Source organism: Herpailurus yagouaroundi, unplaced genomic scaffold, assembly GCF_014898765.1.
Source record: "Herpailurus yagouaroundi ecotype Mexico unplaced genomic scaffold, PumYag 166, whole genome shotgun sequence".
NCBI classification, from domain to species: domain Eukaryota; kingdom Metazoa; phylum Chordata; class Mammalia; order Carnivora; family Felidae; genus Herpailurus; species Herpailurus yagouaroundi.
Genome location: NW_024412407.1, coordinates 10,069,833 through 10,093,098, shown reverse-complemented (window position 1 = coordinate 10,093,098; position 23,266 = coordinate 10,069,833). Strand labels below are relative to the sequence as shown.

Below are 23,266 nucleotides of genomic sequence, written 5' to 3'. Positions count from 1 at the left end.
ATTAGTGGAAATGGAGGGAATAATTTCATTAGAAGATTTTCTCTCATTGGACTTATTTAAGTGATTTTTAAAGCAATTGACCCTAGGCTTTTCTAATAGTAGAAAAATTCAGCTTACACTATCAAAAGATACTTTAATGTTTGGTAAAAAAAAGAAAAAGACAAGAAATCCTTAGAATATGACATTACTGCTATAAAGATTTTATCTTAAAGTTAGTAGGTCAATTCTGAAAACTTGTAGAGAAAGTATAATTATTTTTATGAATGTTTATTAAATAGGATTTTCTACATTTATTGTGAAAACCATTTGATGTATCACATCTTTCTGCAGTTCTAGTAAAGTCGCTAGAACTAAGGTATAAACAGATGTCAGTATAATATAACATGTGACTCATATAAATCACACATTTCTACAGAACATGAGACGTAAATTGTAAAAAACACTTCTATGAGGAAATATTATCTCAAAATCTGTTTAATATTTATAATTTTGCCATTTGGCTTTTATATTCCTCTAGTTTATTGCATAAGTATTTAATTTGCAATTGTGTTCCACCCATTCATCTCTTGTTAGATTGAAGAAAAGATATATGTAAGATATGTAAGAGTTAAAAATATAATGTATTGTAGAGTAATCAAAGAAAAAAAAGTGTCCTAGGAGTCCACCTGCCCAAAATAGAGAAAGAGAAAGAGAGATGTCAGTATAGACAGGATAGTAGGACAAAACTCCAAGAAAGAGATGAGAGTAGAAGGGCAGGCAGCAAGAATTTGGAAAAGGAAAACAATGGACAGGAAAATTTTCTCCAGCTGAGAGTAGTGTCCTAATCATCACAGTAAGGACTTAGTTTTTTTTTTAAATATATGAAATTTATTGTCAAATTGGTTTCCATACAACACCCAGTGCTCATCCCAAAAGGTGCCCTCCTCAATACCCATCACCCACCCTCCCCTCCCTCCCCTCCCTCCCACCCACCATCAACCCTCAGTTTGTTCTCAGTTTTTAAGAGTCTCTTATGCTTTGGCTCTCTCCCACTCTAACCTCTTTTTTTTTTTTTTTAAGAACTTAGTTTTGATCCATTAAGTTCAGAAAACATTTGTGAATTCTATTTTTTATTTTTTGAGGAACTTCCATACTGTCTTCCACAGTAGTTGTACCAATTTACATTCCCACCAACAGTGTCTGAGGATTCCTTTTTCTCCACATCCTCACCAACACTTATTTCTTATCTTTTTTATTCTAGCTATTCTGACAGTTGTAAGGTGATATTTTATTGTGGTTTTGATATGCATTTCCCTGATGATTATTGAAATTAAAAATAGAAATACCATATAATCCAATAATTCCCCCACAAGGTATTTACCCAAAGAAAAGGAAAATGCTAATTTGAAAAGGTATGTCTACTTCTGTGTTTATTGCACCATTATTTACAATAGGCATGATATGGAAACACCCCGAGTATCCACTGATAGATCAATAGATAAAGAAGGTGAAGTGTGAATACAGAATATTACTCAGTTCTGAAAAAGGATGAGATCTTGCCATTTGCAACATCATGAATAGACCTAGAGGGTATTATGTTAAGTGAAATAAGTCAGAAAAAGAAAGACAAATACCATATGATTTCATTGAATGTGGAATGTGGAATCTAAGAAACAAAACAAAGGGGAAAAAAACCTGAAAAAGTAGAATTAGTTCTATAAACACAGAGAACAAAATGATGGTTGTCAGAAAGGAGGGGGTGGGCAATGGGAAAAATGGGTGAAGGGGAGTGGAAGATACAGTCTTCCAGTTACAGAACAAATAAGTCACAGGAATAAAAAATACAGCATAGGTAATATAGTCGATAATATTGTAATAACATTGTATGGTGACAGATGATTAGCCACACTTATGATAAGCTTAATACAACATAGACTTGTTGAATCACTTACTGAAAGTGATTCACTTACTGACACTGAAAGTCAGGTAACATTGTGCATCAACTATACCCAAATTAAAACAAATAAAAAGCCAAATTCATAGAAACAGAGAGTAGAATGCTGGTTGCCAGGTGTTGAGAAAAATAGGAAGAGGTTGGTAAAAGGGCACAAACTTCCAGTTTTAAGATGAATAAGTTCTGAGGATGTAATGTATAACATGGTGACTATAGTTAAAAACACTATTTTGTATACTTGCAATTTGCTAAGAGAGTACATTTCAAGCATTCTCATTTTAAAAAATAAACTATGTGAAGTAATGGATATGTTGATTAACTTGGTTGTGGGACTCATTTCACTACATCTAATGATTGGAAAAATACTTAGTGATAAATAATGTAACAAAAGAAAACATTTACAAATTCATTCCCTCTGTACACCATATCAGGTGCTAGAGACACAGAACAGTGGGAAAGGAAATCAAAGATCAATGACACAGTCCACAGACATTTGTAGTCACAAAGGAATTAATAATTTAATAGAATAAATATGAGTAGAAAAATAAAGGCATTTCAAGAAACCGTTTAGAAGAATTATTCAGGTAAAAAGCAAACGTTCCTACATCTGCCACTTTTAAAATTTATCTTCCTGCCATCCTAGGATCTAGTTGTTGGTATGAAGGCTTTAAAATAAAGGAGCCTGGGGTGCCTGGGTGGCGCAGTCGGTTAAGCGTCCGACTTCAGCCAGGTCACGATCTCGCGGTCCGTGAGTTCGAGCCCCGCGTCGGGCTCTGGGCTGATGGCTCGGAGCCTGGAGCCTGTTTCCGATTCTGTGTCTCCCTCTCTCTCTGCCCCTCCCCCGTTCATGCTCTGTCTCTCTCTGTCGCAAAAATAAATAAACATTGGAAAAAAAAATTAAAAAAAATAAAATAAAATAAAGGAGCTTTCTCTTTATAAAACAAAGAACATTCTGTACTTTTTAACTAGACAGGAAGAGAGAGAATGAAAGAAGGAAGTGAGAGGAAGAAAAGGAGGAAATTAAGAGAGTAGGGAGGGGCTATGGGGAGGAGGAGGAGAGGTGTGGAGCCAGAAAGATAGGTATAGGTGGGGATGACTTGAGAAGCCAGTAAAAATCTGCAGTGTGGATGGTGGGTGGAGGTGGATGGGATGAAGCAGTGGTAATGACCATGGAGACTGATTAAGTTATATGTGTTGTTAAGTTTCCATGCATTCTCTGTCCTTTCTGAATGCTTTATATAACTGAACTCTAGGGGATTAGTGTAGGGAATATTAAAAACTGTCAAGTTTCACAACTGGATCAATGTAGTCTAGCATCAAGATAGCATCTGCTGAACAAAGTGCCCAGGAGGCAGAGGAAGCTATGAGAAGATAAATTTCTGGGAATTTATGGTTAATTATAGAAAGGTTTGGCCTTGAACCTCTTCTCTTTATCATCCTCTCCTCTAGAAGGCTTCTCTCTTCACCTTCTGTGTGGGTATATCTTTGATTTATGTATGTAAGTAGATTCATAATATAAAACATATTACATATGCAGTATCAGCTTTATGTGCTTCAAGGAGATGAAAGAATTCTTCTAGAAGAGAGGCTTTTAAAGAGAAGATGAAAGATTCAAAGGTTATATTTTGGTGAATCTTCACACTGTTGATACATGTTATCAGCACTTCTCTTGTAATTTATCTATATACCTACCTAATACCTTCATACCTATGTATCTACATACTTACTCTAACATGTGGGCTCCTCAAGGAGAGGAGGTATGTTTTTTCAATTTTTTCATTCCCACAGCTAGCTCATGTTCAATGCATTGCAGTTTTACCATAAGTATTTGCTGAATGAAAGAATAAATAAATGAATGATCACAGCATTATTTCAGAAAAGCCAAATAACATGAGATTTTTCAAGAAGCAAAATGTTTACCAACATCAGGAGAATGAGCTATCAATAATATTAAATTAGGTCATTTTCATTGAGTTATGATTTTACTGTAATTAAATATCCAAATAAAAATCTGAACAAATTGCTCAGTTAAGTGTTGAAAAGGACTCTTCGGTCTAGTTTGAAAACCACTTAAAGAAAAATGATATTTCCTGAAAAGTAATTCCTAATGCACTTAAAAAATAATTATGAAAATTGCATTCTACAAAGATTTCACTTTTTAACCTCTGAAAATGTGTTTGTTTTCTGTTTTGTATATGGTTCTCAGAAATAGGTTGACTAGTTTAAAAAAAGACATCATGAATTTTGGTAGACTTTATTTTAAAACTCCAATAACCTGACTTCAGTAGGGCACTTATTTTGAGGTCATAGCTGTTGAAAATGGAATCAATCACTTTAGAACATAGGGCAGAGCAACAAGCATGAACCGATTTTAATTAAATAGCTACGGTGTTTTGACAAGTTGGCATATATTTTCCGGACAAGTTGGTCTGACTGATTTTGTTTATAGGCTGCTTAGAAAGAAAGGGTTGTTTAAATGTCTGACCACCAGTTTTAACATGTCCTTCAGCTTTGGTAATACATTATAGAACTTCTTTCAAAGTATTTTAAACTCCTTTTCACAATCATTTTACGTCTTCATTTTTCTTATTCAAAGGTTACACACCTACCTTAAAACACAGTAATGACAATTTCTGTCCCAAATGATGACATGGACTAAGGCCTTATAATTGAAGTAACTCCTGGATTAACCATAAATGCCTACTGTCTTCACGATATGTGCCTAAGAGGTTGAATCTCCCTTTTATTTACTGTCACCATTTTGTACTTCTGGCATCACCTGATCTAGTGGGATGACAGAATATTCAAGGACAATCGTGGAGGGGAATCTCAATATATTTATTGATAGTCCCAATAACTAGCTTCCAAATAATAGACAGACATCTTACAGCAAGACATGTCCATGCAGCATGGGAGAGTCCAGCCAAGTGGGCAGTGTGCAGGAGGTGCCAGAGAACATGTCTTAGCAGGTGACCTATAGTCTCAAGAGAATTGTGCAGAAGATAACAGATAAGCTGGAAGCACTGGGGTTACCAGGAAAACACATTTTAGGGTCCAGTCATGGGCACTGGAGTGATAAACACATTCACGTGAAAATGAAACTAATAGTCTCGTTAACATATGATGTAGATCACAGTTTTGAAACAGGCGGTAAGTTCTATGAGGGATTATTGTGAATAGGTGAGATCAGTCAAGTCTTTAAGGATAATGTGAGAAGAATGGTGCTTGAAGGAATTATAAGATTTGGTTAAGCAAGTGGAAAATAGAGACATTCAAGTTTTATCCCAATTTAAATGCTTCAGTCTCCAAGGTACTTTTTTTTTTAAAGAGAGCTAGAACATGATTAAAAAACTGGGAAAATATAAATCCTATACTGTTGCACATGAGCAGTAATTTTTTCAAAGCCACATGGAGGCAGCAAGATATAACTCCTTCAAATTTGTATTTTTTCAATGGATGCATCATTGTTTTCAGGTGCCATGGAATGATTAGTAACTGATCATCACCCTGAAAGATGTTCCAGCCATAACCTTCACCCCCATCTTTGTGTGTATATTGTGATTGGTCCTGGGAGTCACGTGTAGCAGTTACCACTTGTTGCACCACTTGTATATAATAAAAACTGCCATGTTGAAGACACCCATTCTGCCATTTGATCAGGCTCCAAGCTCCTCTGGGGTAGATTTCAAACTCAGAGTTTGAAGTTATACTTCAGGTCAGAATTGGATAGGTGTTGCTAAACATGAGCCCTATTGACAGCCATTCATGTCAAATATCCTGTCCCTGGATGAGATGGGCTAATACTCTGTAACTATTTTTGTTTAAATTAATTTATGTATTCTGAGAGTGGGGTACAGAGAGAGAGAGGGGCAGAGAGAGAGGAGAGTTCAAGAATCCAAAGCAGACTCCATGCTGTCAGCATGGAGCCTGACTCAGCGCTTGAACTTATGAACCATGAGTTCATGACCTAAGTTCAAGAGTCAGATGCTTAACCAACTGAGCCACCCAGCTGGCCTACTTTGTAGTTATTCTTAATGGAATATCAGGGATATGATATATTGCCATGAGCTCTTCTATTAAGTTTTTAAGATACGATGATAGAGCTTAGGAATAAGTTTAAAAAGAAATGTTGTAGGCAGTGAGACATGGAAGCCAATACAACAATGCCCAGTAATTCAGAACATTTATTTTAAACTCATACCTAAAATAAGAAATGAAGAACAGCCATTTTTAGATGACAAGTTTAAAAATATTTTAGAATCCTAGCATTTTAGAGTAGGAGGAAAATTTTTGGTCATATGATCACGTCCTGATTTTACAACTGAAACCCAGTAAGATTTGATAACTTGCCTGACAGTGGTTGGGCCCAGTCTAGAATTTGGATCTTCCAAATCCCAGCCCAGTACCCTGACAGATCATTTTTGAGTCAAAGATCCATTAACTCTGGAGTTCAACAAGCAAGAGTAGCCTTGGGGAAATGTTGTGCAACAAGTGGCTCAAAGTCTAGCCTAGTGTATGTAGACTAAGTAAGGATGGGTCCAATACTAGAAGACCATAGTATGAACCTTCCATATTAGAAATGAGGAACAAGCTACTAAAAAGGGCAGAATGCTGTACTGGAAACACACTAGACCCAAAATAAGGCAGGATGGAAGGAGAGAAGGAAGCAGAAAGAAAAATAAAAGCTATTATTCACTGAGCATTTACCCTACATCGAGCACTATCCTGAATGCTTAGACACACTGTATATTATTTAATCTTCTCAACCTCCCTACAAGATTGATAGCATTATCTCTAATTTTTAAAATGAGGAAAATGAGAATTGCTCACACTACACAGAGTCTGGATTCAGCAAAATGAGGATTAGAAAAACAGATCTGTGTGAACCCAAAGCCCATACTTTTCCCTTACCTTATAGTATTGTGTATATCAAATTAATTAATATACACAACAACCACAACAGAATACTTGCTAGGTGGCAGGAAACTTAATGATAGGAACACTTTTGCAGTAGACTAGAAGCAAGACTCAATTTCTTAGTGGCAGTGGAAATGTGTTTAAGTCACTTCATCTCTAGGTGTCCATAGTCTCATCTGTAGGATAACAGTTTTTCATGACCCACATTATAGGATTTTTATGACAGTTAAATTAAAATGCAGTTGAAATATTATCTTTTCATATATCTAAATTACATTATTTAGAAGAAGAAAACATTAATTTAGTCGGAAAAAAGTTTCAGAGTAGTGCCTGGAATTACAATAAATCATTCAGGGTTGCTTGATTTTAGCTAAGCTAGACTATTATAATGTGATAAGGAGTCTGAGTAACAATGCATTGTAGCCATAACCTGCTATTAGAAATCTACACTAATGGGGTGATTTCCATCCCTACCTGATCAGAAGAATCACAAAAACTCTTACAAGGATGTGAATTCTCTGGCTATTGGAACATTGTCACAGTTTCTGGTTTAGTAAGTGTGCACTGGTGCCTGGGAATTACTAGGCATTACAGATGATTCTCGTGGCCATGAATTAGAGTCAACTGTACTGGTTAAAAATGCAGATTCTTGGGTTTTCCTTTTACATCTAGTGGTATCAGAATCACTAGGGAATTTGATTTGTGAATATGGGTTTTTATTTAGTCCAAATATGATTTCTGTGAACTCATTATTCTAAGGTAATACACTACTAATAAGTGAATGTTTATTATTACTTTGACTCAGATGGCTATACATAAAAGAACCCCAAGGAAATTACAAATTGCCAGATGGTACTTGGACTTTATTACATTTGATGAAGTTTGGAGAGTTCAAAATTATGCATTTGTCCTATAAAACTATATCATTCCTGTGGTGCATATTGTGAAAAGCTGAACAGTTAAAACCAAATATGTATCTGGTGCATTTGTCTCTAATTTTTGATGAAAGTGTATTTTATAAATATCCCTTTGCAGAAAAATGTATTTATGTCTAAGATGCATATCATCTATTTAATCTTTGTTTGATTTCAATAACTGAGTCCTGAACATTTATTTGCAAGTTGAATAAGTTCTAAAATATAAGAATAGCATGAAACCAAAGAGGTATATATGTCTATGTTTTATAACAAAATGACTTTATACACAAAAATATGTGTCTGGGGAAAAAATTAAAATTTGTTGTCTATAGTCCTTGTCATTCCTTTCTGGGACTTCTGAAGTTGGTGCCAACAAATGTCCTTTTTTTCCTGTAATGAATAGAGCGATAGATGTGGATGCACAATGAAGAAGCTCAGAGCCCTGGGAGAGATTCCTGCCCATGAAGTAGGACAGTAGGAACCGGGGGTCAGAAGGAGTTGTTATGGGGGGGAAAAGAGAGAAGACATAGAGGTGACAGCTGCTAATAGAACTTGAGAAAGAGAGGGTTTTTTTTTTTTTAGAAGTTTTGCTCTGTAATGTGCAATGTTATAATTCTACATCCAACTTCCTAAGAATATTTCAGTTCAAAAAAATAGTCTCCAATCCTTTTGACATTATTTTCCTTCAGTCCTATCCTTCTCTTTTGATTCTGATGGGTTTCTGGGCAAGACTCAGGGGAGAGACAAGGTCGTAGAGGCCAAGGTATATTCCAATTACACAAATATGAAAGTTAGTGGGTCCTTACGTGTAATGATTGTGTAGAATTCAGTCTGGTGAATGCATTCACTTTATCTTATGACTGCCTCTTAATTCAGCATTTTCACTCTTTACAAGCTCAAAGTCACGGTATATATCTCTTTCTTTTCAATCCAGTTTGTCAAATCCCCATCCTATAACAGCCCCTTAAACATCAGTATCCCATAAAAGCCTACCCTATTTTCCTTTATTTCTGCATCCCAGCTAGTTTTTCAAAGGTAGTTTTTCATCCAGTCATGGCTTCAAGTCCTCCTTATGGGCTGGTCTTTCTCAAATCCAAATGCCTCTGCTCAGTTTCACACCTGGAATATCTAACTGGCAAATGGCTATTTCCGCCAAGATCTTCCATGGGCTTCTCTGGTTCTTCATATTTAAAACCAACCTATCATGATTTTTGTCCACTCAGTCACTCAAGCCAAAAAATCTGGGAGATATCCAAGATTTCTCTCTTTCATCTGTCTTAACAGTCAATCGCCAGCCTTGTGCATTCTTCTTGCTAAGTATTTCTTGAATCTGTTTCTCTTTAAGACCCTAGTAGCCTTTACTTAGTTTGGGTTACCATCAACTTTTACTTATAGGAGTATAATATTGTTTCTCTTCTTTTATTCTTATCCCATTTGTCCAAAGTAATCTTTTTATCTTTTTAACATAAAAATATGATCCTCAAAATTCTTCAGATAGAAATTCCCTTGCGTGCCATACTAGACCATTCTGTTATCTAGCCCATGGCCAGCTGCTGGCCTCTTCCTAGTCATCATCCTTCCTACCTTCCCCCACCTTCACCCCCCACCCTTTACATTTTATACTCCATTAAAATGTTGAAATACCAGTTGGTTACTCAAGTCATAATGCCTTTGTACTGGTAATAATAGGGCTTCTCGTCAGTGTGCATGCATGGCTATCCTCAGCCATCATTCAGACTTCAGCTTAAATGCTACCCTCTCTATGAAGCCTCATCTAACTCTCTCAGACAAACTTAAGTGCTTCTTTTTCTTATGCGTTCATCGCAATTTTATAAATGTCAATTATAGGGGCATCTGGGTAGCTCAGTTCCGTTGAGCATCTGACTCAGAGGTTTCAGCTCAGGTCACAATCTCACAGTTTGTGGGTTCGAGCCCCATGTCGGGCTCTGCAGCTGGCAGCGTGGAGCCCGGTTGGGATTTTCTCTCTCCCTCTCTCTCTTTCTTTCTCTCTCCCCTTCCCCCACTCTTGTCTCTGTGTCTTTCAAAAATAAACTTTAAAAAATTAAATAGATAGATAGATAAATGTCAATTATAGTTACTCCCCACTGTATTGCATTTATTTGTTTGCAGGTATATACCTATCTCACTGAAAAGGTGTGAGAATTACATGAAATAGTTCAGGTCAAATACAGAGACTATGCAACAGATGTTGGTTAAACTGGCAAGTTATTGGGACTCAATAATCATGTTTAAATGTTTTTTAAATGTTTATTTTTGAGAAAGAGAGAGAGAATCTGAAGCAGGCTCCAGGTTCTGAGCTGTCATCACGAAGCCCAATGTGGGGCTCGAATTCACAGACTGTGAGAACATGACCTGAGCCTAAGTCAGATGCTTAACCAACTGAGCCACTCAGATGCCACAATAATCATCCTTTACATGAAAGATTTTAGAATATTCCCAAATGGGAGCAATTTTATTTTTTCAGCTATAGGATTGTGTACTTGTATTAAAACTACTTATTAAAAATTTCCGAGGTGAAAATCCTATTTATATTGATCAGACATTGAAAAGTTTGCCAGAGGGCTTTTCAGAGGGGTAATTTAAGATCCTGTTGACATTGGACAACTTATGAATTGAATTTGGCGTAGCTTCTAGAAATGTTCATCAGAAAATTCAGTTTTCGTTAGATTTTGCAAAGTACAACCATCGTAGACCCAGAGTAGAGTCTTTGTTCTGACTCTGCCATGTATTTCTCTGAGCCTGGTGTTTGCTCACGTAAACTCTTCTAGTTGAAACTGGTACCTACCTCCATGACTGCCATCAGTGTGACTCCTATAGACAGCTGCCAAGGAGGCTCAAGGAGTGGTAAAACTTGGGGCTATGATTGCTCCCTCCTGTATTATGAAGTGGGAGAAGAAAGTTCTGATTGCAAAGTCATGAGGAAGAGGTTCTGAGAGTGGCAGACCCTGTTGTATTTTTCTTAATACCTGGAAAAAGGGGGAAAGTAAGAATATTACAACAGAGCTTTGCCTTACCTTGTCACCACCTACTGAGATGAGACCCCTTCAGAGGTGCTTCCTTGTTAAAGGTGGGACAGAGGATTGTAATCGCTGACTTCACATCAGGAATAAAAAATTCTATTATGATGGGTGAGATTAAATGAATTAAAACTTTAAAAGCCAATAAAATTAAGTTCAGTCATATAGAGTTTGTGATGCTTTATTAATTTATAAAAACAGCAGCCATCTATTTGCAACTGCAAATTACTCAATATTAATAATAACACTAGTGTGTTATATGTCTTGCTATAGAATCACTCAAGGATTTAAGCTTAGCAGCAAATGTGCCTTTAATGTGTGAAGAGAGGAAGAATATTTGTAGGGCTTAACAATGTAAATGAAAGAACTTGAAATGGGGACTATCATAAAATGAGATTTTCTGCCTGGAAATATCTCTAGCCATATGACCTGGGATGATAATGAACTATAACAAGGGCATAATGTGATTAGAATAAGATGAGTGATTTATATCAGACAAGTCTTGTCATAGAGAAGGCACTGAAGTTATCACTCTTCAGCACAGTCTATGCATTAGTGCTGTCTGCGTTTGCATAGTTAGTGGCTCTGAAACATTTTCTATCTGACCTCTAGGGTTCTCTGGGTAATTCAATGTGTATTTTGTGAGATTGACCCAGTAAGACAAATATTTAAATGAATAATGGAACTTTTTTTTTTTAATTACTGATTCGCAGAGATTGGCATGTTTAGACACCCTCACTATTTCTGTTCAAATTCATGGGAGGCTTCATCTCATTGTAAAAATGGCTTTCTGATTCTTCATTTCTCAGAATAAATCCTATATGTTTTTCAATGTCTTAGAAAATTATTCCCATCACTGAATAGACTGTAACTTGCTTATAAGGTCAGAAAGAGTAGATCATCACCACTAAACTTGAGGGGCAAGGGCAAGTATAAATATTTCTCTTTTGAAATATGTTTTAAAGCTATGCTATACAAAAGGAACTTGAAAATCTAATTCGTGTACAGCTATAGTCCTGTGATGCACAGTAACCTACAGGGACATTTTAGTGTCAACCTGCCAGAAAGTTTGTAATAATATATACACATCATGAACAGTGACTGAAAATACCTGGTGTGGTAAAGAGCATGATGCCTCCCCCACAAAAGATCTATATCCTAATCCCTGGAACCTGCAAATATGTGAAGTTACATGGCAAAGGGAAATTAAGGTTGTTAGTCAGCTGACCCCAAAATATGGAGATTATCCTGGACTATCCAGGAGGACCCAATATAACTACAAACGTGTTTAAAAGAGGAAGAGAGAAGCAGACGAGGACAAGAGGTAGCAGCATGAGGAGGCTAGCTTGAAGGCCGACCAAGAGGGCCGGGAGTCAGGAGGTGCAGGTGGCATCTAGCATCACAACAAGGACAGAGAAACAGATTCTCTCTCTGAGCTTTCAGAAGGAATGTTGCTCTGCCAACATCTTGATTTTAGTTCACTATGACCCATCTTGAACATCTGACTTCTAGAACTAAGATAATAAATTTGTATTTTCTAAGGCTCTGCATTTGTGGTCATTTGTTACAGCAGTAATAGGATACGAATACATCTGAGTTTCTCCATATGTGTGCTGACATAGGGTATTATTGATCTTTCACATCTTTTCTAGCCTAATAGTCAAAAATACCTTATTGGTCTTTAATTTTTCATTATTAGCTAAGTTGAGCTTATTTCCTTCTGCTAGATCCTTGATAAATATTAAAATTGCTTTATGAACATCCAGCTCACGGACTGGACCTATTTCATTATTGAAGTTTTAGGGTTTTTTTTTTCCTTACCCCTTTGTTAGACCATTAGGTATCATTTTTGCTGTTGGTGTCTAACACATTAAGAACCTACTAAGTTTTTATGAGGAATTTACGGTGACTTCTTTAGTGTTTATGTATTATTTTTGAGAGAGACAGAGAGAGAGAGAGAGAGAGAGAGCGCGCACGCATGAATGGGGGAGGGGGAAAGAGGGAGGGGAAGATCTGAGGCAGGCTCTGCACTGACAGCAGCAAGTGGGGCTCAAACTCACAAACCCTGAGATCATGACCTCAACCAATGTTGGACGCTCAAGTGACCGAGCCACCCAGGCGCCCCGGGGGGAATTGTGGTGACTTCCTATAAAATAAACCAGCTTTTCAACTTAGCCAGAGATGATCACATGCTTTTTTTCAGTATGTTTTATAGTTTAAACTATTAATGTAATAAACTATGAAAATAAGTTTCTTACCTTCACCCATTCTTATGTCACTGCAGTATATCCCACTTTATGGTACTTCATTATTATTTAGTAAACTGCTGAATTCAGTTTTGCATGTAATTTTATGAAAGAGATGCATGTATCCTTTTGTTCCTGCCCATTTCTATCATGGTCATGTTGGTCCTATCAGTGAACTGAAAGCTTCTGTCTTTGCTGTGCTCTGGAATCATTTCAATATATGGAAGCTATTTGTGGAACATTGACTGTTCCATGCCTTGTTACACATGCTCTTTCCCTACCCTATGTTATATTACGTAAGTAAATTCAAAGGTATTTAGAAAGAAAAGGCAAATAAATATATTACCTCAAACTGCTGTTTTGAGGTTGAAACTCCCCTCATCTTTTAAAACCAGAGAGTTTTTGCACCCATAAACCACTCCTGTAATTATAGAAGGAAAAGGAGGAGAGATGCAAGAAAGGCTGTCCTTGGAGAGTTGTTATTGGCAGCATAGCTTCTGCCTGCCTATAATTTCATTAGATTTCCTTTCCTATGATGTGTTATTGCTATTACTATTTCCATTATTATCATTATCATGATTGTGCCTTATATGAAACCCATTTACACTCTACCGTATTATAAATATATTGTTAACTCATCTTTTATGATGTCAGCTTGGACTGTATTAATAGGAGTGTCCAGGATCAAAGAGGGAATAGCCCCATGTTACTTCATCACAATCAGAACATTTTAGCAGAATTGTGTGGAGCTTGGGGTATTACATTAAAATGTATTGGTTTATTAGGTTGCAAAAGCATTACAAGTTCTTCAAAAAACAAATTGGAAAACAGAACAGAATAAAGAAGTAAAATTATTTATAATGCAGTCTTCCAGGTAAATTAGTCAGTGCATGTGAACTTTATGGAAAAAATACATATGTATTTTTCCAAAAATGGAATCATCTTCTACATTATTACTATTTTGCAACCTGCTTCTTCACTGCACAAAGTATTATTAAAATTTTTCATGTCATGAACTATTCTTTCACAAGGTTATCTTAGTGAATGTGTTATAATGTAATTTGTGATGTGATCATGATATAACAGATTACCTATTGTGCAGTGTTTGTTTCCATTTTATGACTATTTATGGTGTTGCAATGAACATGACACAATGATTATTTTCTCGAGATGAATTCCCAGAAGTTGAATTCGTAACTTAAAAGGGTTGCACATTATAATGACTTCTCATATGCCTAGCCAAATTTCCCTCTAGAGGTTGTTCTATTTATTATTCCACAGTAAGTATAAGAAAGTGACCATTCTCCTCACCAACAAATAGCAGAGTTGTATTAAGAGTTTCCAATTTTTAATGGGTAAAAAAAGGAAAATTTCATTTTGATATACGTTTCTTTAACTACACATATCAGTGATCACTAGCTGAACAGCTTTTTCAAAATTTTTATTTCTTTTTTTACTTTTACCAATATAATACAGAGGAGTACATGATACAAGCATCTCAGGTAGCCTGGGGTAGTCTAGCATACTATAAACAAACAAGAATATCCTCACCCTTCTGCAGTGACTCATATGGGTATCCATACTAAATGGGACACTTAGAAACCATTAATATCCTTTCTCATCAGGTGTTTGTCACCAAATGAGCTCAGGTCAGATTAGGTTTTGCTGCTGTATGAATGCTAGAAAAGCTTTATTTTCAGAGTTTTCCTACTTCAAAATTGAGGGCGAGGGATGGTAGACATATAGTGAAGATAATAATTGTTTAAGTCTATTAACCATTTATATTTATTCCTTTTGTGAATTGGTTTTCATATCCTTTGCTCAATTTTTTATTAGGATGCTTAATATTTTCCTCATTGGATTATAAGACCTCTTTGCACATTAAAGATATTACCTCTTTTCCTATTATATATGTTACGAATATTTGAGTTTTATTTGTTATTAGGATTTTTAGTTTAAAACAGCTGTTGTCGGGGCACCTGGGTGGCTCAGTTGGTTAAGCGTCTGACTTCAGCTCAGGTCGTGATCTCGCGGTTTGTGGGTTCGAGCCCTGTGTCGGGCTCTGTGCTGACAGCTCAGAGCCTGAAGCCTGCTTCAAATTCTGTGTCACCACCCACCCGCCCCTCCCATTCTCATGCTGTGTCTCTCTCTGTCTCTCAATAATAAATAAACATTAACAAAAAAAAATTTAAAACAGCTCTTGTCAAATTGGAGTCTTCCTGAGAATAACCTGATGTGTATGTATGTGTATGTATCTGTATCTGTACAGAGTAGATACGCATGTATGCATGCTTTGGTATCTACATGCATGTTTCATGTAAAGTCCCGAACAGTCTCCATAGAGTATTTGATATGAAAGGTCAAGGTAGTTACACTTGTGAGCACACATATAGACTTGTCTAATCACTATATTGTACACCTGAAACTAATGTAACATTGTGTATCAACTGTACTTAAGTTAAAAAAAAAACAAAGGTTCTAATATATATTATGGTGATAGTTGTACCATTTTGGAGTAAATTAAAAACCATGAATTTCACAATTTAAACATGCATTGTATGCTATGTGAATTATATCTCAGTAAAGCCTCTAACAGGAAAAAAAAAGAAAGCAGTCTAGATAGAATTCTGAAATCTGAATCTTAGAAAGCCCAAATGTGATTCTAATGCAGGTAGAGATTCATAGTATGGCTTGTGGTAGGTTTCTTTAACATGCGGTTGTTTTCGACTTATCTTGTAAAATCTATCAATCTTTTCCTTTGTGATTTCTGTCTTTTATGTTAAGCTGAGGATACTGTGTTTCAGAAGAGACACGGACAAACTAGAGAACATTTGCAAAGGCCAACAACCAGAATGCTGAGAGACCCACAAAGAATGACAAAAGAATGATGGAGGAAATGGATATGTTCAGCATTAAAGCTAGACTTTGAGGAGGAACATGCTAGCTCTCTTCCACTGTCAAGTGGAAAAGACAAAGTAGCTATTCTCTGTTGCGCCAGAAAGCTGAGAATAACGTGTTGAGATTCAGAACATCAAATGCATCTTCCACTGTGAATTTGCCTTTATGAAACATATATGATCATGTCACTTCCTTGTTTGGAATCCTTTGTGGCTTTTGTTGTCTTTAGACTACTCAGTGTCCTGTGAGGTCCCTCATAGGATCCCCATAATCCAAGCCTCATTTGGCAACTTCTCTCTCCACGCTACTCACCTGATGTGCTGCCCAAGTGAATGGCTTGATGTTTCTCAAAAGCTCAACAGGTTCACACGTCTTTCCTCCTTCTCATATCTGACTTTCACAAGCTATCTGATCTACTAAAGCCCCCTTTCTTCTAGCCTGAGCCATATGTTGAGCTCTAGTCAGGGCAGTGTCCTTGGGAGTCCGTTTCTGTCACAATCCTCTGTCTGGAAGGTTACCAATGTGACATTATCCAGAAAGTAAGTCATTGAATATCCCAATCATGTATTTATATGCATTTACATATAGTAATATGTGGTTAATATTTATTAGTAATAAGCTAGGTACTAGGGCAACAGAGATGAGTAAAATGCATATCTTCCCTTCTAAGATTCTCAACATTGCAGAGAACAATTAATGAAAATTAAATGGGAAGGTTTAGTGAATATTGGAGAGGGGATCACCACTGTATAATTCACATTTCAGTAGTTATGGAAATCCGAGTGAATTTATAATGCATTCAGACATAAAACTGTGCTTAGGAGGATAAATAAAATGAAAAGAATTAAACTTGCCTGGGTTATAGAGAGGAGTAGCAGCATTGCGTTCTAAACCAAATGCGTAATTTTTGCCAAGATGATTAAGCGGAAGATGTTTATGCTTCCGTTGAAAATTTGATTGGTGTTATACAGCATGTTAACTGAAAGACATGCTCATCTTTACTTGCTTAGGAATCCTTAAAATGTTCAATACAGTGGCTGCATGTTTTTGCATAACAAAAGGGAATGTGCATCACTGAATGTCTTAGGATAATGAGCCTGTTAGTATTTTAGCATCTGCGAAATTTATATTTCACTGTGGTCATTAATGGATAATTTTCCCTTCCACAGTATAGAAAATGACATTTTTTTCTTATTGTTACACACCAATTAGAAGTAGGAGCTGTATTTCTAGTAGCACGTTACTCAAGTGCATTGCATTTGGAATCCTTCCTTTCAGATATCAATGTGCCGTGCAGCCCAAGTTCCGACTCGGTAAGAATCCCACAGTTGCCACGGTCTGGAGCCCCCAGTATTTTAATCCCGTATGTCCAACACTTCCAGAGCTGGCTAGTGAGCTGTCAGGGAATGCCCATTAAGGAAAATGCATTCCTCGACATCACACACAGCAAGTTAAGCGGCCCGACCTAGGCTCGAACTTCCGTGACAGATTACAAATGGGTTTTTCTCTGTGGAGCAGTGAGCCAGCTAAGTAATTTCTAAATAGTAGACTTGTCATCCAAATGCAGTTTGACGTTATCTGTAGGTGATCAAAACCCTGAGCTTTTTCTCCAGGTGATTAATAACCCTTTTACTCTTTCACTATAGAACATCAAGAGAGTTGATAGTAATTGTATTAGCTAAGGCTGATTTCCTTTGCAAGATCCAAAACAGTGCATAACCCACTAGACTGAGCTCCTTGAAGGCACAAGCCATCATATGTATCTTAGTATCACCACCGTTTGGCCAGTGTGTTGCAGTAAGAGTTTCCATAAATGTGCAGTGCCTTGAATTAACTTCATTTGCCATGGATGATAAAAACTACTAGGAATTTCAGTACTAATAACACTCTCAGTTCTATGTAGGGTTTGAAGCTTTAAGAAACTGTATTTTTTTTCTGCTAGTAAGTCAACAACCCTATGAGAGAAATATTAGCTCTTATAGTTCATTCATTCAGCTACTTTTGGAAAACTGTTGTCACTGACTAGATACAGCATCATATTCTGGCCAGGCAGAGAAAATGTTACAATCTGTAATTAAAAGAGATCTTTGGTTGGGATTTGGGCCAATTTTCCCCAATGTTCACCTTAAATATTTACTACCATTTCAACATGTTTATTTCTAGAGAATTCTAGAATCTTCCAGTAGCGGAAGGGTCTTCTCATTTCCAGGGAAGTCAGAGACCATTAAAACTCCCAATGTAATGAGGTAAAGGGAAGGTCAGAAATAGTTGTCAAAAGATAGAATGTGCAGATAAAATGCTGCTGTATCAATGACAACTTTTCTTAGTGACTCTTGAAATCAGGGTGAATTGCTTAAGGAATTTAGGGAACTGATATGATATAAGAAATAAAACATACCTTGATATTTTAAGACACAATTGTATTTCCAGAAACTTAGCATCCACAGATATACCACAGGGGCCACTGAAAGGAGAGGGAGAGGCTATAAAAAGGGTAGTGTATGGAAGAGGGACTATTCACTTCAAAGAGAACAACTTCCAACTTATTGCAGAGTCTTATAAAACATTTCTCAGTTTTCACTGCTGAAAATATTTCAAATGCTACACCTCCAGAACAGTGGCATAGATATGATATTAAATTACATAGGAAGAAGTGTAAGGGTTCTGAAGGCTTAAACTGTACACATACAGAATAGAGGCTTAGTAGCAATAGGCACGAAGCTTCTTATTGGTCAGTGTGGCTGCCACACACACACACACACCAAAAAACAAAACAAAAAACCTAATGAGAACTTGGGGTGTACTACCAGAAACAGAATTTAAAATATCAGAGGTGATAAATTCATCTCTAGTCTAAACTGATCAATTCTACCTAATCAGAACTTTTCTGAGAAAGATGTGCAGAATTTTCAGGTGTAATTGGTCAGTATAGTGAGGAGTAATACAAAATTTGAGGAAAAAAGTTCTCAAGGGAATTAAGATAATTTTCTTAAAATATTAATCATTGGTATAAAACAGAGACCTTGTGTGGGGTGCCTGGGTGGCTCAGTCAGTTGTGTGTCCAACTTCAGCTCAGGTCATGATCTCACAGTTCAGGAGTTCAAGCCCCACATCAGTCAGGCTCTGTGCTGACAGCTCAGAGCCTGGAGCCCGTTTCAGATTCTGTGTCTCCCTCTCTCTCTGCCCTTCCCACCCTCATGCTCTGTCTCTCTCTCCTCCAAAAATAAACATTTAAAAATTTTTTAAATAAATACAGAGACCTTGTGTTAACAGACAGGTCCTGAAATTTTATTAAGAGTTAGAAATGATGTTTTCAGAGTTTAGATTGTGAGAAAAGAGGAAAGAAACTATGATAGCTATCAGCCATATTTATTTATATATATGTAATATATATTATGTATATATATAATATGTATTATTTGGGTGAAATGCAACATAAAATTTACCTTTTTAACTATTTAAAATTTTTTTTAACATGTATGTATTTTTGAGACACAGAGACAGCGTGAGTGGGGAAGAGGCAGAGAGAGAGGGAGACACAGAATCCTAAGCAGGCTCCAGGCTCTGAGCTATCAGTTCAGAGCCCAATGTGAGGCTCGAACTCATGGACCGCAAGATCATGACCTGAGCTGAAGCCAGACGCTTAAGTGACTGAACCACCCAGGCGCCCCTCCCCATTTTAACTATTTTTAAGCACAGTCAACCCTTGAACAACATGGAGGGGGGGATGTTAGGGGCACTGACCCTCCAGTTAAAAATCCACATATAGGGGCACCTGGATGGGTCAGTAAGTTAAGCATCTGACTCTTGATCTCAGCTAAGGTCTTGATCTCAGGGTCATAAGTTCAAGCCTTGTGTTGGGCTCCACGCTGGGCATGAAGTCTACTTTTAAAAAAAATCCACATATCCCCAAAACTACTAGTGAGAACCCTGACAGATCACTTTACACCATTTACTGGAGAGACAAATGCTTACGTGAAGATGATCAGTGTCACAGGCATTTTAAGTGGATACTCCCAACACCAGTTCACCCCAATAGCAACCGGAGGTAGCTACAAAACTATTAAAGTTGTATAGCATATGCTATAGTTAATTTTATGCAGTTATGATTGAATACTGCATCTTTAAACTCGTTTATATTTCTCTCAAGTGTGAATGGTTCCATGTACAGTCTCTGTGTTTTTATAAATTTTAATTTTTTATAATGATTTTATAAAGATTTGTGTATATTTTTTGGTAGTAAGTGATAAAATAGACTAGTATCTACATATATTTTATGGATTCATGACATACCTTTTTCTTTTTTTTATGTTTCTAGGGTATATAATTCATCTATGAGTTTTTTAAATTGTAACATATCTCAAAAAATTTTTCCATTGTATCCATTTTTTAAAACATGCATAAATCTGGACTGCACAGCTCAAGCCTAAATTATTCAAGGATTAATTGTGTACATGTCTGTGGCATTAAGTGCATTCAGATGGTTGTGCAGCTGACAGTCTGTCTCCTTGACCAAACTTTAGTCAGGCTTCTTGGACTGCTCTTCTCCACTAGCCCTCCGTCTTGTCCTCTAGGATGCCTAGCTCTGTTGTGGCAAAAATGCTACTAAGTTTAGAGAGACTGCCCCACACCCTTGATATCTGATCACTCTCACCTGCCTTCAGCAAAAATCCTGTTAAGTTGATGTAGTGGGAATCCATGCTTGATGTATCCTCTCACTAATTTCCCATCCACCAACCCAATCCCTCACCCCCACGTCTCTGCTTGGTGGCTATAAATCCCCAGCTTTCTTTACTTGTTGAGAGTTGAGCCCTGCCTCTCTCCTCTATTACTGTGGTGTTGACACCTATTGCCATAGTCCTGAATAAAGTCCTCCTTATCATTTTAATAAGGGCTATTGTTATTTTAAAAAGAATATTTTTTCTTAACATAATTATCACTACCATCCATCTCCAGAATTTTTTCATCTTGAAAAACAAAAAACTCTGTACTCATTAAACAATAATTCCTCATTTTCTCCTCCCCGCAGCCCCTTGCAACCACCGTTTTACATCTGTCTCTGTGAATTTCACTATCTGCCTCATGTAAGTGGAGTCATATGGTATTATCCTTTTGGTGGCTGCCTTATTCCACTTAGCATAATATCTTTAAGTTTCATCCATGTTCCCTGCTGTAGCATATGTCAGAATTTCCTTCCTTTTTAAGACTGAATAATATTCCACTGTGTGGATATACCCATTTTGCTCATCTATCCATCGGTCAGTGGTCACTTGGCTGCTTCTACCTTTTGGTTAATGTGGATAATGCTGCTATGAACATGGAGATACAAGTACCTGTTTGGGTGTGTGCCTTCAGTTCTTTTGTGTATACATTCAAGAGTGCAACTTACAGATCATATAATAATTCTAATTTTAATTTTTTGAGGAATTATCATATTATTGATGAATGCACCATTTTACACTCATACCAACAGTGCATAAGGGTTACAATTTCCTACAGTCCCCTCAACACCTGTTATTTTCTGGTTTTCTTGGATAATACCTATCCTAATGAATGTGAAGTAGTTCCTCATTCTTGTTTTGATTTTCCTAATAATGAGCCATACTTGGTTTTTTTTTAATTATGAATTTTCTATAATAGTTCAATGGAAGCCTTTATTCCTGAGTGAGTTGGAGCTCAACCTCTTTTTTTTTTTTTTAATTTATATATGAAATTTATTGTCAAATTGGTTTCCATACAACACCCAGTGCTCATCCCAAAAGGTGCCCTCCTCAATACCCATCACCCACCCTCTCCTCCCTCCCACCCCCCATCAACCCTCAGTTTGCTCTCAGTTCTCAACAGTCTCTTATGCTTTGGCTCTCTCCCACTCTAACCTCTTTTTTTTTTTTTTTCCTTCCCCTCCCCCATGGGTTCCTGTTGAGTTTCTCAGGATCCACATAAGAGTGAAACCATATGGTATCTGTCTTTCTCTGTATGGCTTATTTCACTTAGCATCACACTCTCCAGTTCCATCCACGTTGCTACAAAAGGCCATATTTCATTTTTTCTCATTGCCACGTAGTATTCCATAGTGTATATAAACCACAATTTCTTTATCCATTCATCAGTTGATGGACATTTAGGCTCTTTCCATAATTTGGCTATTGTTGAGAGTGCTGCTATGAACAAGAGCTCAACCTCTTAATAACCCTAGAGGCTCTAAAACCTCCTAATTTCCTATACTGTAAGTTAGCTTTTCCAATAGAAATACAATGTGAACCACATATATAATTTTGTTTTCTAGAGCCACATTAAAAAAAGAAACTTGTAAAATTAATTTTAATAATATATTTTGTCTAATACAATATATCCAAAATACCATCATTTTAAAATACAATCAATATAAAAAATTTTAAGGAAGTATTTACAGTATCTTTTCATGCTAAAATTTTACTGTGCATTTTCTGCTTACAGCACATTTCAATTCTGACTATCTACATTTCAAGGGCTCAATAGCTACTACCATATTAGACAGGTCTAAGATCTTGATTGCGATTAAACACTCAATAATGCTATGAGAAATTTTAAGGCACTAACAGTCAATTATCAATACATGATTTTCAGAAATCCTGTATACATGGCAACTTGTGAGTGGATGGGGACATTTTGCTACCTTGCCACTGTCCACACATTGACCACACATACACACACACATACATGGAAGGACACCTCCCCCTGTATAGCAACATCAAGAGGGTCTCACCATTTTGTTATATTTACTATAAGGTGATAGCATTGTTGTATACTGTTTCACATTTTTTTAAAACTCATAATATTTCAGCTAACATAGACGTTGTAAAACATTGTTTGGCTAGTCTGGGAACCTAACCACAAATGCTTTGATTCCCCAGAAATCAACATATGAACCAAGTTTGGAATCATACCATTGATGAAATGGTCAGTTTCTATATGGGTGACCACTTGAATATTTAGATTTGGGAATCAAATAATGGCCTTTAAATCAGCTCTAGTATTTCTCCTATTGGGATGCTTCACAAGCCAAGGCACTATAATATAAATAAAGCATTGAGGGGTGCCAAATCCAAAATTGTCACAGGAGATATTAGATCCTCTGAGATCCTTGTCTGCTTTAGTAACAGTGATGCTTCATAAGCCGAGATTCATCTTTTAAGCCATCCTATCACTAAAAACCGTAAGTTCAGGCTCATTCCAGTACTTCTCAGTTTCATATCTGTTCATCTCTGTACAGCCTGCATGCCAGACAGTTAAAGAACTTTTAAACAATTAAGAAGGAATCCCTTGTCGGGTTAAGTT

General features: G+C 36.7%; 1 protein-coding gene across 6 annotated transcripts in view; it reads left to right on the top strand.

The window, feature by feature from the left end:
- TMEM117 (transmembrane protein 117) overlaps window positions 1–23,266 on the top strand; it is a 508,588-nt gene that overhangs the window by 430,615 nt on the left and 54,707 nt on the right. Inside the window, exon 7 of one of the 6 annotated variants that reach the window (XM_040488386.1) lies at window positions 15,836–16,152. The exons of the other annotated variants lie outside the window; for them this stretch is intronic. Coding sequence (XP_040344320.1) covers window positions 15,836–15,910 — 75 coding nt within the window. The 3' untranslated portion in view covers window positions 15,911–16,152. Of the gene's footprint in view, window positions 1–15,835; window positions 16,153–23,266 lie in introns of those variants that run through there. 6 annotated transcript variants of the gene reach the window in all.